This window comes from Jaculus jaculus, chromosome 12 (genome assembly GCF_020740685.1).
Source record: "Jaculus jaculus isolate mJacJac1 chromosome 12, mJacJac1.mat.Y.cur, whole genome shotgun sequence".
Lineage (NCBI taxonomy): Eukaryota > Metazoa > Chordata > Mammalia > Rodentia > Dipodidae > Jaculus > Jaculus jaculus.
The window spans coordinates 61498866-61516917 of record NC_059113.1 but is presented as its reverse complement, the minus strand read 5'-3'; the positions used below and the strand labels follow the sequence as shown (position 1 = coordinate 61516917).

The 18052-nt window shown below is 45.3% G+C and overlaps 1 protein-coding gene across 4 annotated transcripts in view; it reads right to left on the bottom strand.

Annotated features, from left to right (window-relative positions):
- Nucleotides 1-62: 62 nt before the first annotated feature.
- Nucleotides 63-18052, bottom strand: part of LOC101616095 (Snf2 related CREBBP activator protein) — a 70181-nt gene continuing 52191 nt past the window's right edge. For 3 of the 4 annotated variants that reach the window (XM_004671066.3, XM_045131123.1, XM_045131122.1), the window contains exons 28-34: nucleotides 13791-13960; nucleotides 13417-13613; nucleotides 13209-13323; nucleotides 11343-11462; nucleotides 3379-3573; nucleotides 3158-3241; nucleotides 63-3044 (exon numbers count right to left, since the gene is read on the bottom strand). In XM_004671066.3, the coding sequence (XP_004671123.2) occupies nucleotides 387-3044; nucleotides 3158-3241; nucleotides 3379-3573; nucleotides 11343-11462; nucleotides 13209-13323; nucleotides 13417-13613; nucleotides 13791-13960 (3539 nt within the window). In that variant the 3' untranslated portion in view covers nucleotides 63-386. The remainder of the gene's footprint in view (nucleotides 3045-3157; nucleotides 3242-3378; nucleotides 3574-11342; nucleotides 11463-13208; nucleotides 13324-13416; nucleotides 13614-13790; nucleotides 13961-18052) is intronic. The other variant, XM_045131124.1, reaches the window with a different exon arrangement.

The window sequence follows — 18052 nt, the reverse complement described above, 5'->3', positions numbered from 1 at the left end:
GCTTGTACAGAAACTATGTTTATTATTTTTTTCTTCTTTAAAAAAAAAAAAAAAACTCATTGTAGAGAAGCCCCTCCCCTTTTTCCTAAGAGTGTGGAGCTGTGAAAGACCTTGGGAATCAAGTACAAGGGGGTGGGGACAGAGACTATCTTGCCACCCTTAACACTGCCCAGCTATGTGGGGTAGGAGAGAAGGGGGTTGTGATGAGCCCCATTTCCATGACAACCAGTTACCTACCCCCTACTTTGGTGAAAAGAAGGGAGAAGGTCCCTATGTCTCCTTGGAGGCTTTTCCCCTCAAGACTTCAAGTAGTGGTTAACAGAGTCAGGCCTGGTCATGGAGGGACAGCGGCTATGGTGGGATACCTAGATGGAGGGGCAGCCCACTCACGTCTTGGCCTTGCGGCCTCTGTGACTAATGATAGGGCCAGACAGGTGGGGAGGAGCACTGCTGCGCAGAATACGCTGGTCCCCTTGGTTGGTGGTCCCAGTGAGCCTGCGGGGACCAGGCCGACGACGTGGGGTCCCATCCCCTTCCTCTTCACCTGAGGCTTCAGCCTCAGACTCCTCTACTGAGCCCTCAGGCCCCAAGGGACTTGGGGGCTGTAGACGGCCCCGCTTTGTCATCACAGGACTCCCAGCAACTGGAGCCCCTGACCTTTTGCGAGGCACCTTCTCAGTCTCTAGTGGGGGGACTAAAGACCCTGGACGCAGGCGGGTTGAGCGCAATTTGGGGGTTAAAGAGACCACAGGAGGTGTCAGTTCTAACCCACTTGGCCCCCTATCTGCTAAATCCAAGTCATCCTGAATTACGGCCACCACCATGGACCCTTCGCTCTTTCGTCCCCGTATTCCCTCTGCTTCAAGTCGCAGGCGGGCCAGGCGGGTGAGAGGGCGGCTTCCATCTTCATCAGAGGAACTGCCCTCACTCTCCCCCTGGCACAAGGGTTGCTGCCGTTTCCCCAATCCACAGCTCTCAAGCACAGAAGAGCTGTCACGGTCCAAGACAGGGAGCTGGCTGGGCCGTGGTGATGGTGGATTCTTGGGAGGTCGGCCCCGTTTCCGCTTGGGTGGGGACGTTGAAATGGTGACGGTGGTGACAGTGTTGGCGACAGTAGCAGTGGGACAGGGTGGCAAGGATGGGAGTGGTGTCAGGGGTGGTGGGGGTGGCTGTGTCCGGCTCTCTAAATTGCCGTCCCCTGGAGAAGAAGTGGTCCCAGGGATGGGCAATTCCCGTGTCTTAGGGGGCCGCCCACGTCTTCTTTTCTCCACAGGTGACAGGACGATGGGCTCTGGTCTGTGCACAGGTTGGGGTACAAGGGGCTGAGACCCAGAAATAAGCTGGGACCCTGAGACAGGATCTGCAGCCATTACAGTCTCAGTCCCAGGACCAGGATCAACCCCATTGGTTTTTTCCTTAGAGGTGGATGAGGGTGCCTCATCCATCCCTCTCCTGCAATCTGCCGGAGATCTGTTCTTCTTAGGTGGCCTTCCTCTCCGACGTTTCACAGCAGGTGGTGTGATAGCAAGCGGTGTTCTATCTCCATTCTCTGGGCTGCTCCCACCTGTCAGCCCTAGCTCAACATGACGACGAGCTATGAAGGGCTGTTGGGTTAGGGTGGGGAGTGAGGATGAGGGAGCAGCTTCACAGGGCCCACCCATGATAGGTGAGGTTTCTGGCCCTGACACACTGTGAGTTGATGGGCTTCCAGGGCTGGCAATCGTTTCAGAGATTCCAGGCACTAGGGTGCTGGCAGCTGCCCGATGCTGTCGCCGTCGTCTCACAAGCTCTTTTTCTTCCACCACGGTTACTAGCCTTCCTGGAAGCTTGCGAAGCACTTTGGGACCTGGAGGTTGCCCTAGTCGGCCAGTCCCCTGACCCCTAATTTCTACATCAGCACTGGTGCGACGCCGTGGGGGCCGGGCAGGTGAAGGACCCTCAGGAGAGGAAGTGGATGAAGAGGAGGTTGATGGGGCTGGGACCTCAACAAGTTCTTGTGGCTTTTCTTGGTTGGAGATGGAGGGTTGATCATCACCCAACTCTTCCAAGTTCCTATTAGCCTCCAATGGCTCCTGAAGTGGCTCATTGGATGCTGCTGAAGGTGGGAGCTCCAACCCATTGCTCTCATTCAGATCCACGGGGGATTCCTCAGTACTAGGCAGCACTGTGAGAATGGCCGCCTCCTCAGGGTCTGTTGCTTCCTGCTCCTGACCGTTGGGGATGCTGGCAGCCTCCAAAGTTGGACTGGGTGCAGAAGTAAGATTCTTCTCTGACTCAGGTAGAGTCTCATTAGCAGCTGGCAACAGATCCTTTGAAGATACAAGACTAGGTGGGGAAGCCTCAGAACTGATCATGCCAGCCAGTTCCAGAGACTCCATAGATGCCAACTCTTCTACACAGAGATCCGCCTCAGGGCCCAAGCCCAAGGGAAGGTTGGTGACTGGGTGAGAGATGGGCACAGAAGGAGAACCAAGCAGGATAGGTGAGGAAGGAGTTGAGAGAGAAGTATGAGCAGGTGGGGAGGTGTGAGGAGATACAGGGCTACAGGTAGTAGTAGTAGTACAGGTAGGAGGAGGGGTACAGGCAGGAGAACAAGGAGGAGGAAGCTGAGGCACAGGTGCAGGAGTAGGCAAGATATGGACAGGAAGAATGGTCACTGGATTTGAGGCTGAAATGGGTACAGGGGCTGGGACAGGATCTGTGGCAGGAACAGGAGCAGATCGAGGCCTAGACACTGGTCTGGAAACACGATCCCTCACAGGGCTGCATCTGGGGGGTGTGGAGGTATTGCGGGTATGATGGCTAGATGTGACAGGAGTGTGGTTTGCCCCTTGAGTTTCAACCCGAGCTCCACGAAGACGCTCACTGATACGAGTCCCGGGCCTCTCAGGAGCTTTGACTTTCTTGTTGCGCCGGTGGCTGCCTCCACTAGTCCCACAGCACATGTCATCCCCAGCCCCTGGCCCTTCCATCTCCTCTTGGGGTAGACGGAACACTTCTTCCTTGGCTTGGTCCAGGTCTTTGCGGGCAGCTTCCACTTGCTCCTACCAACAACATAGCCCAAGGTGGTTATCAGCAGGAAGCAAGCAGAGTATAAATTAGCATAGTAGAAATTAGCTATTTCCAACTATATGCCCCATGCCCCCAAAATACTCACTTCTGCCTGCTTGAGCTCCTCCCGGCTCACTTCCTCCAATGAGGCTTCAAGGAATTTCATGGCATATCGTTCAATGGGAGTAAGCTGTGGGGAGTACAGTTGATGAATATAAGGTCATTGTGGTCAGGATTTATCACTCATTTATTATCAAGAAAGACAGAAGTTCTAAGTCCTGGTGTAAGCTATTAAGTATAAAAACAAGTAGTGGGTCTGACACTGACCTGTTCTACAAGAGCAGCAATCTCCTGCTCAGCCCGTGACATCTCCTCATCTTCAACCCCAGGCCGACTGACCTCTTCTCCCTCACCAGAAGGAAAGCCTTCGGTCTCATTAAATTCTGCAAGTTCAGCCACTTGTTCAGCTTTGGCCTGGGTGGCTGCACGAATGTCTTCTTCATCCTCTGCACGACACAATGCCTAAAGGATGTGCAGAAGGGGGGAAAAAAGCGTAAGAAATTAGCTGGGCATGGTAGTGCATACCTTTTATCCCGGCACTCAGAAGGCAGACTTTGGAGGATCACTGTGAGTTGGAGGCCCACCAGAAATATACAGCAAGACCTTCTCCAACAAAAAAACAAAGAAAGCTCTTCATGGTGGCTAATACTTTTAGTCCCAGAACTTGGGAGGCTGAGGTGAAAGAATTGCTTTGAGTGTGAGGCCTTGTCTGAGACTACAGAGTGAATTCCAGTCTGCTATTAGCATGGGCTCCAGACCTTGCTTCAAAAAGATGGGGGCCAGGCAGGTTGCACATGCCTTTAATCCCAGCACATAGGCAATAGAGGCAGGAGGATCACCATGAGGTCAAGTCTAGCCTGGGAATAGAGTATGAGTTTCAGGTCAGCCAGGGCTAGAGTGAGACTTGGGCTTAAAAAAAATAAATTAGAGCCGGGCGTGGTGGCGCACGCCTTTAATCCCAGCACTCGGGAGGCAGAGGTAGGAGGATCACCGAGAGTTCGAGGCCACCCTGAGACTACACAGTGAATTCCAGGTCAGCCTGAGCCAGAGTGAGACCCTACCTCGAAAAACCACAAAATAAATAAATAAATAATAAATAAATAAATTAGATAAATTAAAAGGGTCCATTGTTAAAGATTCTACATGCTTGGGCTGCAGAGCACTGAGAAAGAAAACTTCCTCCCTGTGACAAGCTCATAGAGAGCTGGAAAAAGCTTTGCTGCATGCAGCTCCATGGGAGAGAAAGAAGTCATCAGTGAAGAAGAATAAACAACAGGAGATACTGCAAGCCTTAAGTTTGGCCAGCCAGGCCAAAGGAGGCAACAGGCGCAGTAATGGCATGACTGTTATGGGGGAACCAACTGCTCTGTGATTGGAAGGCAGGCCCACTCCATGGGAGGGAATACATGCCTACCACTGAAAACCTAATCAAAAGCTTATGGGAGAAGAGATAATGAGCCCTAGGGGAGTAATGCATGCTGTTGTCTGGCTAAATGCATATGTTATGTTTATCCCATATATTACTACCACTCTCTTTTCACATTGTGGTGACCACTGGGATGACTCAAAAGGCACCGCAGTGCTGAAAAGAAGTGACAGAGGGGTGCTCAACACTAAATCATCTCTATCACACCTTCCAAGGCTCATTATGACAGAAGGAAAAAAAGGAGCCAAAGGAAGAGCACTCTTACACAAAATGGCCTGGATATCCATGACCTCATAGTGCATGACACCACACACACAAGAACTTAAAAATAGGAGGAAAGGATGATGACATCAAAATAAGAGAGATACTTGCAAGGTATGGGGGCTCATGCCTTTTCATTTCAAAACTTGGAAGGCAGAGGCAGGAGGACTGCCATGAGTTCAAGGCCATCCTGAAACTACATAGTAAATTCTGTATCAACCTGGGCTAGAGTGAGCTAGATGCTACCTCAACAAACCAAAAACAGGGTTGGAGAGATGGCTTAGCAGTTAAGGCACTTGCCTGCAAAGCCCAAGAATGCCATGGTCTAATCTCCAGGTCCCATATAAGTTAGATGCAGTGATGCAAGCATGCAATGTTGTACATGCGCCACAAGGAGGCACATGCATCTGGAGTTTATTCACAATGGCTGAAAGACTCTGGTGTACCCTTTTTCTTTCTCTGTCTCTCAAAAATAAAATAGTAAAAATACATAAATAACTAAAGGAAAAAGGCAGTCTGTTGGGCTTACCTATTAAAAAAGAAAGGCTGGGAAAATGGCTCAGTAGTTAAGGTGCTTGCCTGCAAAGCCTAACAACCAGGGTTCAATCGCACAATACCCACATAACCAAATGCACAGAGAGATATGCATTTGGAGTTCGTTTACAGTTGCTGGAGGCCATGGTGTGCCCATTTTCTCTGTCTCTTTTCTATCTCCCTGCTTGCAAATAAATGAACAAAAAAAGTTGTTTTTTTTTTTTTCAATAGCAATTTACATCCTGTGAATTTGTTCTTGCAAAAAAAAATTTAGGCCAAGTTAACACAAAACCAGGTTTGTAGCTTAACTCAGAAAGTGTTCTGAGGGCTGGAGAGATGACTCAGTGGTTAAGCACTTGTTTGCAATACCGGATGACTAGGTACACACACAAAGCCAGATGCACAAATTGGTATATTATCTGGAGTTTATGGTGGCTGGAAGCCCTGTTGGGCCCATATTCATATTCTGTCTCTCTGCTTGTAAATAAATAAATAGAATAAAATTCATAACAAATAAAGTAAGTATTCTGAGACTTCCAAAGTTATCAAAGCAACTCAATGGTTCACAAAGGATGGAATGAATTTCACTAGCATTGTCGCTAGGAACAACTGGCTATTTGAGAGAACCTGAACTCTACCTCTTTTCCTTTAGAGTCAACTTTAACAGTTTTTTTTTGGGGGGGGGGCAAGGAGAGAGAATATGAATGAATGAATGAATGAATGAATGAATGAATGAATGAACGAACAAACACACCAGGGACTCCTACCACTACAAATGAACTCTAGACCCATGCACTTGGCTTCTCTCCATCACCCAGGCTGACCTGGAATTCACCTTGTACTCTCAGGCTGTCCTTGAATTCATGGACAGCCTCATAACTCTGCCTTCTAAATGCTGGGATTAAAGGCGTGTGCCACCATACCTGCCATACACCTGGCTTTATGTGGGTATGAGAGAATGAAACACAGGTTATCAGGCTTTGCAAACAAGTGCCTTTAACCAATGAAACCACATTCTCAGCCCCAAGAGTTTTTAAAATTTTATTTGCAAGGAAAGAGAATTATGAATATGTATGAGTCAAGGCCTCTAGGTGCTGCAAACAAACTCCAGAAACATGTATCACTGTGCATGTGGCTCTACGTAGATACTGGAGAATCAAACCCAGATCATTAGGCTTTGCAGCAAGTGCCTTAACCACTGAACCATACCTCCATTCTATGATTACTACTACTTTTTTAAATTAGGAAAGGGGAGTACGACAGGGCTGAGTATGTAGCACTTGACTAGGACACACAAGGCATTAGGTTCTATCCCTAGAAACAACAAAAGCAGTCACAAAGACTTGAACATCCCAAAGCCTATTAATGTTTCACACAATTTATTAACTTATTTGAGAGAGAGAAGTACACCTGGGCCTATCGCCACTGCAAACTAACTCCAGATGCATGTGCTGCTTTATCCATTTGGTACTGGGAAGTTGAACAGGGGTCCTTACATTTCGCAGGCAAGCACCTTAACCAAGCCATCTATCCAGTCCAAAATCTATTAATTTTTCTCACCAAGATGCCACCAACAAAATATTAATCATATATGATCTTTACTTGAGATACTATCTAGGATATCAACCCAAACTCATTGAAAAGGTGACTCAGAAGCTGGGTGTAGGAGCAACAGCACTTGTAAGGCAGAGGCAGGAGGACTGCCATGAGTTCAAGGCTACCCTGAAACTAGAGAGTGAATTCCAGGTCAGCCTGGACTAGATAGAGTGATACCCTACCTTGAAAAATAAAAACAAAAACAACAACCAAAAAAAGGTGAGCCAGGGCTGGAGAGATGGCCTAGCAGTTAAGGCTGCGAAGCCTTAGGAACCATGTTTGATCTCTCTCCAGGTCCTAAGTAAGCCAGATGAACAAAGTTGATGCAAGCGCAAGGGTGCACATGCCCATTAGGTGGCACAAGTGTATTGAGTTTGATTGCAATGGCAGAGGCCCTGGTTCACCAATTATCCCACTCTCTATCAAAAGAAAAAAGGTGACCTAGCAACAAGGAAGAGATTCCGTAGGTTAAAATTTGATAAAGATGTTCTACACCCTTACTTATTTCTCCTTTTAATTTTTTATTATTTATTTCTGTGTGTATAGGTGCACCAGTACCTCTTGCCAATGCAACTGAATGCTTGTTTGGTTTTATGTAGGTAAATCAGTGTTCTCTAAGTCCTTGGACATATGATTGATTCCAGAGATCTCGTTTCATTTAAAAAAAAAAAAAAAAAGGGGGGGGGGCATAGGAATTCCCCAGAACCTATGTAAGGCAAATGCACAAGGTGGCACATGACACTGGAGTTCATCTGCAATGGTTGAAGGCCCTGACTTGCCCATTCATTCTCTCTTTCTCTCTCCTGCACTCTATCTGTCTCTTTCTCTCTCAAATAAATAAATAACACAATGAAATTTTAAAAATTATAGGGCTGGAGAGATGGCTTAGCTGTTAAGCACTTGCCTGTGAAGCCTAAGGACCCCGGTTCGAGACTCGATTCCTCAGGACCCACGTTAGCCAGATGCACAAGGGGGCGCAAGCATCTGGAATTTGTCTGCAGTGGCTGGAAGCCCTGGCGCGTCCATTCTCTCTCTCTCTCTCTCTGCCTTTCTCTGTCGCTCTCAAATAAATAAATAAAAATAAACCAAAAAAGTTTTTTTTTAATTATATATATACAAAACCAGGCATGGTGGTGCATGCCTTTCATCCCATCACTTAGAAGGTAGAGGTAGGAGGATCAACATGACTTTGAGGCCACCCAGAGATTGCATAATGAATTCCAGGTCAGCCTGGGCTAGAGTAAAACTCTGATCTCAAAAAGACAAAAATAAATAGATAGATAAATATACATACATACATATATATTTACACACACACACATAAGGGATGTGGTGGCACATGACTTTAATCCCAGCACTTGGGAAGCCACCAAAGTAGGTTTATCACCAGACTTTTTCCCACAAACACATTTTTAAGGATTTTTATTTATTTATTTATTTATTTATTTACGACAGAAAGAGGGGGAAAAGAGTAAGAATGGGCATGTCAGGGCCTCCAGTCACTGCAAACAAACTCCAGATGCATGATCCACCATATGTATCTGGCTTATGTGGGACCTCAAGAATCAAACCTGGGTCATTAGGCTTCGCAGGCAAGCACATTAGCCACTAAGTCATCTTTCCAGTCCCCTCAACACTTGCCTCCAGCCACAGCAAACAAACTCAAGATGCATGAGCCATGAGCTCAGGGCCGCTATGAGACTACATAGTGAATACCAGGTCAGCCTGGGCTAGAGTGAGGCCCAACCTTGTAAAACAAGCAAAAAACATATATATATATATATAAAGAACAGGCAACCCTGCTTTCTCATCTCCATTAGTGAACCTGTAAGCAATGACCACACTGGAGATGAGGAAGCACATGTCAATTATATTGGGTCCTCAGCAGTTATCTAGAAGGAAACTTTCCCCTTAGGATACTTAAAGGTATATATATATATCTTTATCTAAAGAGTTTGGAAACAATACAAACGCTCAGCTCCAACAGCTAACAATTGTGATTTGGTAGATTTTGAGATGAGGCCAAGGAATCTTTTGTTGTTACTGTTTTTTTGCTGTAACCCAGGCTGTAGTCTCATGCTGGCCAGAAACTCACAGTGATCCTCCTACCTGTGCCTCCTGAGTACTAGAATTAAAGATGTGCTAAGAAACAATTTTTATTTTGTTTTGTTTTGTTGGAGGTAGGGTCTCACTGTAGCCCAGGCTGACCTGGAATTCACTGTCATCTCAGGGTGACCTCAAACTCACACTCATCTTACTACCTTTGCCTCTCTAGCACAGAGATTAAAGGCATGTGCCACCACACTTGGCATAGGAATCAAATTTTTTTTTTTTTTTAAGGAATCACTTTTTTAAAAACACTTCCCAGGCAGGAAGCTGAGACAGGAAGTCACTGTATTTAAAAAAAATTAAGCCAGGTGTAGTGGCACATGCCTTTAACCCTAGCACTTGGAAGCAAAGGTAGGAGGATCACCGTGAGTTCAAAGCCACCCTGAGACTACATAGTGAATTCCAGGTCAGCCTGAGCTAGAGTGAGACCCTACCTTGAAAAACAAAAAAAAGGGGGGGTGGTGGTGGAGAAATGGCTTAGCGGTTAAACGCTTGCCTGTGAAGCTAAGGACCCCAGTTCAAGGTTCGATTCCCAGGACCCAAGTTAGCCAGATGCACAAGGGGACGCACATATCTGGAGTTCGTTTGCAGTGACTGGAGGCCCTGGTGCGCCCATTCTCTCTCTCTGCCTGTTCTCAAATAAATTTTAAAAAATGAACAACAAAAACTCGGACTGGTGAAATGGCTTAGCAGTTAAGGTGTTTGCTAAGGATCCTGGTTCAATTCCCCAGGACCCACATAAGCCAGATGCACAAGGGTCGCATGCTTCTGGAGTTCATGTGCAATGGCTAGAGTCCCTGGTGCACCCATTCTTTCTTTGTCTGTATCTGCCTCTCTCTCAAATAAATAAATATTAAAAAAAAAAAAACAAAAAACTTTAGGGTTGGGAGGAGATGGCTCAGCAGGTGGGTGTGACCATGCATTCCTGTAAACCCAGTCCTGTGGGGAAGGAGACCAGAGAATGCAGGGGCTCATTGGTCAGCCAGTCTGACTGAAAAAAACAGCAGTTCTGAGTTCAGCAAGACTTCATCTGAAGCAAACATGAAGACAAGTATTAGTAGACACTCAATGTTCTCTGGCCTGCATACACACGTACCTGGGGCAAACACAAACATTCCTGCACAGGCACACGTTCATCTACTACTACAGTATTACCACTATTACTAGTACTATTACACACATAAAAACTTTTAAATAAAAAAATTGGAGCCTGGCATGGTGGCACATGCTTTTAATCCTAGTATTTGGGAGGCAGAGATAGGAGTATCACTGTGAGTTCAAGGTAGTCAATTCAAGGTCAGCCTGCACCTTGAAAAACCACCAAAAAAGAAAGAAACAAAGAAAGAAAGAGAGAGAGAGAGAGAGAGCGCAATGCCATTTTTGAGGTAACAGAATGGCTTGAGCCCAGTAATTCAAATGATACAGGCAGTTCAAGATAATTACATAGTGATAATTTTGTTTTGTTTGGTTTTTTTTGAGGTAGGGTCTCACTCTAGCTCAGGCTCACCTGGAATTCACTATGTAGTCTCAGGGTGGCCTTGGACTCTTGGCAATCCTGCTACCTCTGCCTCCTGAGTGCTGGGACTAAAGGTGTACACCACCACGCCTGGCTACATGAATTTTTTTAACCCTTGCAGGCAGAGTCTTACTATAGCCCAGGCTGACTTGGAACTAACTCTGAAGCGCAGGTTAGACTGAAACCCAGTGATCCTCCTATCTCAGCCTTTAAAGAGCTGGGATGAAAAGCATGCACCACAATACCTAGCAATACCTCCATTTATAAAAAGAAAACAAAAACCTTGCATTGTTGCAGTCAAAACTCAGACTTACAGGTCCAAATCCTGCTTTCCCCCATAACATCAAATACTTAAAAGCAATGCATTGTACTAAAGCTAGCAAACACTGTACTTCAAACTAGCAAATACTGGGGACAGGGCAAGTTCTAAAGTTAAAGTACTTGCTTGCAAAGCCTACCACAACTTGGGTTTCATTTCCCTGGACACAAAGTACAACATGCCACATATGTCTGGAGTCTGTCTGCAGCAGCAAGAGCTTGAGTACTTAAGTTCCCATCCCTGACACTCATGTAAAATGATGGGTGTATATGCCTGTAATCATAGTGCTGGGGAGGTAGAAAGCAGGATCCCTAGGGCTGGCTAGCTAGCAGTCTAGCCATGCCATGACCTTGGGGTTCAGTAAGAAACTCTGTTTCAAAAGAAGAGTGACAGGAAGATACTCAATGTCAACCACTGGCCTCCACATCTACAAGCATGCATTCACACACACAGTTTCATTCTTTTATCACCTGTTCCAAAATATGGGTCTGTTTGCTGGCCACAGTCTCTTCCTCCTCCTCAGGGGCAGTAGGTACAGATGAGCCAGGTGGCTCCTCCAAAGGCATATCAAATAGCTCTCGGATGGTCTGCTATTAGATATAACAGAAGAGAAGGAGTTAGCCAATAGAATATGATGATTTACAGAGCAGGCCTGGTGGCTCCTGCCCGTAATCCTAGCACTCATGAGGCAGAGGAAGAAGGATCTCTGAGTTCAAGGCCAGTCTGGGGCTATAGTGAGTTCCAGGTCAGCTTGGGCTAGAGACCCTGCCTAAAAAATGGGGGACGAGGGTATTGGAAAGAAGACTCAGTGGTTAAGGTGCTTGCATGCAAAGTAAAATGGCACAGGTTTGATTCCCCAGTACATACATCTGGAGTTCTTTTGCAGTGGCTAGATACCCTGGCACACCCAGTGTCTCGCTTTCACTCTTCTCTGTTGCTCTGATTACAAATAAATGCATTTTTTTTTTTAAGTTTTTCGAGGTTTCACTCTGGTCCAGGCTGTCTGGAATTCACTATGTAGTCTCAGGGTGGCCTCGAACTCACCGTGATCCTCCTACCTCTGCCTCCTGAGTGCTGGGATTAAAAGTGTGTGCCACCATGCCTGGCTGATATATTTTTTTTTTTACAACATATTTTATTTATTTATTGGGGGGAGAGAAGGGAGAGAATGGGTGGGCAAGGGCCTCCAGCCACTGCAAATAAACTCCAGACACATGTGTCTCCTTGTGCACTTGGCTTACATGGGTCTTGGAGAATCGAACCGGGATCCTTTGGCTTTACTGGCAAATGCTTTAATCACCAAGCCATCTCTGCAACCCTAATAAATTTTTTTTTAAGGGCTGAGACTAGAGATGGCTCAGCAGTTAAAGCACCTGCCTGCAAAACCTAAGGACCCGAGTTTCATTCCACATGGCCCACGTAAAGCACAACATGGGGCATGCATCTGGAGTTCGTTTGCAGCAGCTGGAGGCAGCCCTGGCATGCCCCTTCTCATTGTCTCTCTGTGCAAATAAATATTTAAGATAAAATAAAACTATTTTAGGGATGGGGGAGATGGCTCAGCAGTTAAGGCACTTGCCAGCAATGCCTAATGACCTGGGTTCAATTCCCCAGTATCCATGTAAAACCAGATGCACAAAGTGGTGCACACACCTGAAGTTTGCAGTGGCTAGAGGCCCTAGCACAACTATTCATTCTCTCTCCCCTTGCAAATAATTCAGTAAAATATTTAATTAAACAATACTATTTTAGGGCTTCAGAGATGGCCTACTGGTTGAGATACTTGCCTGAGAAGCCTAAGGACTCAGGTTCAATTCCCCAATACCCACGTAAGCCAGATGCATAAGGTGGCACATGCATCTGGAGTTCATTTGCAGTAACTAGGGCCCTGGTGCTTCTATTCTAGCTGCCTCTTTCTCTCAATTAAATAATAAATACTCTTTTAAAAAAATTATTTATTTATTTATTTGAGAGCGACAGACACAGAGAGAAAGGCAGATAGAGGGAGAGAGAGAGTGAATGGGCGCGCCAGGGCTTCCAGCCTCTGCAAATGAACTCCAGATGCGTGCGCCCCCTTGTGCATCTGGCTAACATGGGACCTGGGGAACTGAGCCTTAGGCTTCATAGGCAAGCGCTTAACCGCTAAGCAATCTCTCAGCCCATAAATACTTTTAATAAAGGCCTATATGCCCAGCTTTGAAGCATGGAAATATAAAGTTCTGCTAGTAGAGAGACAAGTTTGTTGAGGCCAAAGCAGCTACTTTTCAAGAAGCAGGACAAACTTCTTTAGCAGCAAGAAATTGTTTGTGCCCAGGGTAAATGTTCTTATTTTGTACCTGTTTAAAATAGGCTGTGGTGAAGTTGCCTCCCTCAATGGCCATGTCTCCCAACATTCTCTTCTGGTTTGCCTTTTTAAGAATGTTCTCCTCTACTGTGCGTTCACTGATAAGCCTAGGAGAAGCACATAGGGTATAAATAGCCAAATATATCAAAATACTCACAATCAGTAAAAAGGAAGTAAGACAAAGGAAGAGTAGGTAATACCTATAGATGTGGACATCTCTAGTCTGTCCAATTCTGTGACAGCGATCCTGTGCCTGAGCATCCATGGTTGGATTCCAGTCACTGTCATAAAAAACAACAGTGTCTGCTCCTGTCAGGTTCACACCAACACCCCCACTTCGAGTTGAAAGGATGAAACAAAATATGCGCTTGTCTGCATTGAACCTTTCCATCAAGGCCTAGGGGAAACAAACAAAAAAGACCATATTCAGAGACTACTCAATCCCTTCTCCTGACTTCACCTAGGCCACTGTACCCCCAAAACAGGTCCAAGGATCCTTCTGAAAACCCATGGCTTGGGAAAAAGACACAGAAGCAGAAGTGAGTCTCTAAAGGGCCAAGGACACCTGGGTTACCTGTCTCTGCTCAACTCTAGTTGACCCATCTAGACGCAAATAGAGGTGACCATGGTAAGTGAGAAACTGTTCCAATACGTCCAACATTCGGGTCATTTGGGTGAAGATGAGAACTCGGTGGCCCTCTGCCTTGAGCTGCCGCAAGAGCACTGCCAATGTTTGCAATTTTCCTGAAGAGATATGAAGGAATTCAGGGGTAGAGCAAACTACATGATGAAATAGGGAAAATACCAAGTACTAGAAGACTGCAAATAAAAACAAAAGAAGGAAGGAAGGAAAGGTGCTACAAATGAAAGGTAATTAAGGCTTTAGGCCAAAATTTCAATGAGCCCACTTAGACAAAAATATTTAACTCGGGCTGGAGGGATGGTTAGCAGTTAAGGCGTTTGCCTGGAAAGCCAAAGGACACAGGCTCAACATTCCCCAAGACCCATGTTAGCCAGATGCACAAGGGGGTGCAAGAGTCTGGAGTAGGTTTGCAGTGGCTGGAAGCCCTTGAGCACCCATTCTCTCTCTTTCTCTGCCAAATAAATAAATAAATAAAAATAAAATACTTAAAACATATATATTTAACTCCTAGCCAGGTGTGGTGGTGCACGCCTTTAATCCTAGCACTTGAGAGGCAGAGGTAGGAGAATCGCTGTGAGTTCAAGGCCACCCTGAGACTACAAAATGAATTCCAGGTCAGCCTGGGCTAAAGCAAAACCCTACCTCAAAAAGTGAAAAAAAAAAAGAGCTGAAGAGATGGCATAGCAGTTAAGGTACTTGCCTGCAAAGCCAAAGGACCCAGGCTCAATTCCTCAGTACCCACATAAAAGTCAGATGTACAAGGTGACAATGTGTCTGGAGTTTTTAGTGGCTATAGGCTCTGGTGTACCATTCTCTATATACTTCTTTCTTGCTTCCTTTCATATTAACAAAAATTAACATTATACATTTTCCCCCCTTGGTCACCCTCATCAGAATTTTTACCTGGTATCTAATTTCTGAGTCCCTAACTAGGACTATAGACAGATAGCAACAGACAATCAGGGAGGGAAAAAATAAATCCTCAGTGCTTTATGAGCAAGACACCTCTAGTCATACCAGCTGAAAACAGAATAAATTCACAGGTCAGACACAAACAAAATCTGTAGTCATGGTTTACAGAGGTTAAAGTTGACAAATGAGAACCATAGGTTAAGACGGGATATTAGAAGGTTGCTTCATATAAATATAGAAATAATATTTCTAAGTAAGTCAGAACTTTTTTTTTTTTTGAGGGATAGAGTTATACCTCCAACCTTCCTGTTTCAATACTTTTAACAAAGGCCTTCCTTCCCTTCCTCCCTCCCTTCCTCCCTCCCTTCCTCCCTCCCTCCCTCCCTCCCTTCCTTCCTTCCTTCCTTCTTTCTTTCTTTCTGTGTTGTTTTTGAGGTAGGGTATCGCTCTATCCCAGGCTGACCTGGAATTCACTATGGAGTCTCAGGGTGGCCTCAAACCCACATCGATCCTCCTACCTCTGCCTCCTGAGTGCTGGGATTAAAGGATAAAGAAGTGAATTACCTTGCCTGGTCCACTGTTCATTCTTCTGTCTTTAGTGTTTTTAGTTTTCCTACTTTTTTTTGAGACAAGGTCTTAGCAAGTAGACCAGACTAGCCTCAAACCTGTGATCCTTCTCTATCAGATTCTCAAATTCTGAGAATACAGGTATGCCCCCCATGCCAGGCTAATTTTTTTTTTTAAACTAACACATGTATCGGACACATGTGAATAAAAGTTCTGGTTCTTACACTTTAGGACATTTGAGAAGAGTGTCAAAACATGTTGGCAGGCCAGGCATGGTGGTACATGCCTTTAATTCCAGAACTCGGGAAGCAGAGTTTAAGAGTACTGCTGTAAGTTAAAGTCCAGCCTGGCACTACAGAGTGAGTTCTGGTCAGCCTGAGCTATAGTGTGACACTATCTCCAAAAAAAACAAAATGCTGATGGTGAAATGTCTGCAGGGTTATGGCAGAAACTATCCACTGTGGTACAACAACCATGTTTTAGATAAAACACTGAACACCAGTAGAGATCTACAGCTTAAAAATTCAGTCCCAGGAAACAAAGACCATATGGTCTAAATAAATCATAGCTTCTCTTAGCTATTCCCCTTTATCAGTGATTATCATTGACCCCTAGGAATGTGGTTCAATTTGAGCCAGTGAACTATGAAGCAAAATTCAATTAAGAGGACTCTTGTCCACCAGCAAAGAGCAGGGTTCAGTCAGGTCTCACTCTAGTCAAGGCTGACCTAGAATTTACTATGTAGTCTCAGTCTGGCCTTGAACTGTTAGCGATCCTCCTACCTTTGCCTTCCTAGACTGAGATTAAAGGTGTGCGCCACTACATGGGCTAAGACTTCTTTTTATAAATTGAGAGAGAGAGAGAGAGAGAGAGGAGAATTGGAATGCCAGGGCCTCTAGCCATTGCAAATGAACTCCAGACGCTTGTGCCACCTTGTGTACACGTGTGACCTTGTGTGCTTGCATTACCTTGTGCATCTGGTTTACATGGAACCTGGAAAGCCAAACATGAAACCTTAGGCTTTGCAGCCAAGCACTGTAACTACAAAGCCATCTATTCAGCCCACCGAGACTATTTTTATCCCAACGCTTTGCTTCCTGCTTACAGGGTCAATGTGCTCCCTGAAGCTGTGGCAGCCATTTTAACACTATGAAGAAATAAGGAAAACAGACATATTGGAACAGAGTATGGTAGGCAGGGTAGAAAAATAAGGTGGTCTTATTGACTAATGAACCAGCCACAAACTATTATTTTCAAAACTACTAATTACGTAAAAAATAGATTGTCCTGTGATTTAAGTCACTGTTAGTTGGGTTTTTTAAAACTACTTTATTTGGGGCTGGAGAGATGGCTTAGTGGTTAAAGTACTTGCCTGTAAATCCAAAGGACCCAGGTTCAATCCCCCAGTACCCACATAAAGCTGGATGCACAAGAAAGAAAATCCTAAAGAGACCATTGTATTGATCGAATGCATCTGATTACAAGTAACAAAACCAATGAACAGTGCTGGAGAGATGGCTTAGCTGTTAAGATGCTTCCTGGCAAAGCCGAAAAACCCAGGTTTGATTCCTCAGTACTCTCTATCTACACTGACCCGCAGACAAATTTTTAAAAATATTATATGTATTGGGGGGGGGCAGAAAGAGAAAATGGACATGTCAAGGCCTCTAGCCACTGCAAAGGAATTCCAGATACACTGCCACCTTGTGCATCTGGCTTACATGGGGACTGTGGAAATCTATCCTGGGTCCTTGGGCTTTGCAGGCAAGTGCCTTTAACGGTCTAGCCCCCCCCCCCCCCATCTCTCCTTTTTTGAGATGAGTCTTGCTTCATATTCCTGGCTGGCTGGGAACCTGTCATGTAGATTAGGCTGGCCTCAAATTTGCAGCACTTCTGCCTGTGCCTTCTTTTCAAAAAAGAAAGAAGCCAAGCAAGCTGGTGTACACCCTTCTTTAATCCCAGCACTGGGAAGGCAGAGGTAGGAGGACTACCATGAGTTTGAGGCCACCCTGAGACTACATGGTGAATTCCAGGGCAGCCTGGACTATAGTGAAACTCTACTTTGAATCCCGCCCCTGCTCCCAAAACTGTATTGGGCATGGTGGCTCACACCTTTAATCCCAGCACTCAGGAGGCGGAGGTAGAAGGTTTGCCATGAGTTTGAGACCATCTTGAGACTACATAGTGAATTCCAGGTCAATCTGGGTGACAGTAAGACCCTACTTAAAAAAAAAACAAAAAAAAAAAAAAACCACCAAGAGATTATCAGAGAGAGAGAGAAAGAGGAAGAGATAGGCAGAAAGAGTGTGGGCCAGAGCCTGCAGTCTCTGCAAATGAACTCTACTCACATAATGTGCCAGCCTGTATACCTGCCTTATGTGAGAATCAAACCTGGGTCCTTTCGCTTTACAGCAAGCACCTTAACTGCAGTCCCCTGCCTCTGCCTTCTCAGTGGTATGATTACAGATGTGTTCCACCATGCACAGCTATCTTTTTGGTAAATTTAAAAACTGTATGTTAAGTTGTCTCACTTGGTCTTTTATCCCAAATTATTAACAAAATGACAGATGTTTACAAAATAATCTGAGTGAATAAAAGAATTAGCACCAATTATTTTTAACAAAATGAATGCTGCATTTCTTTATCTTGCTTATAAATTAATTAAATAAAACAAACAGAAAATGCTTAAAAATATATTTTAAAGGGCTGGAGAG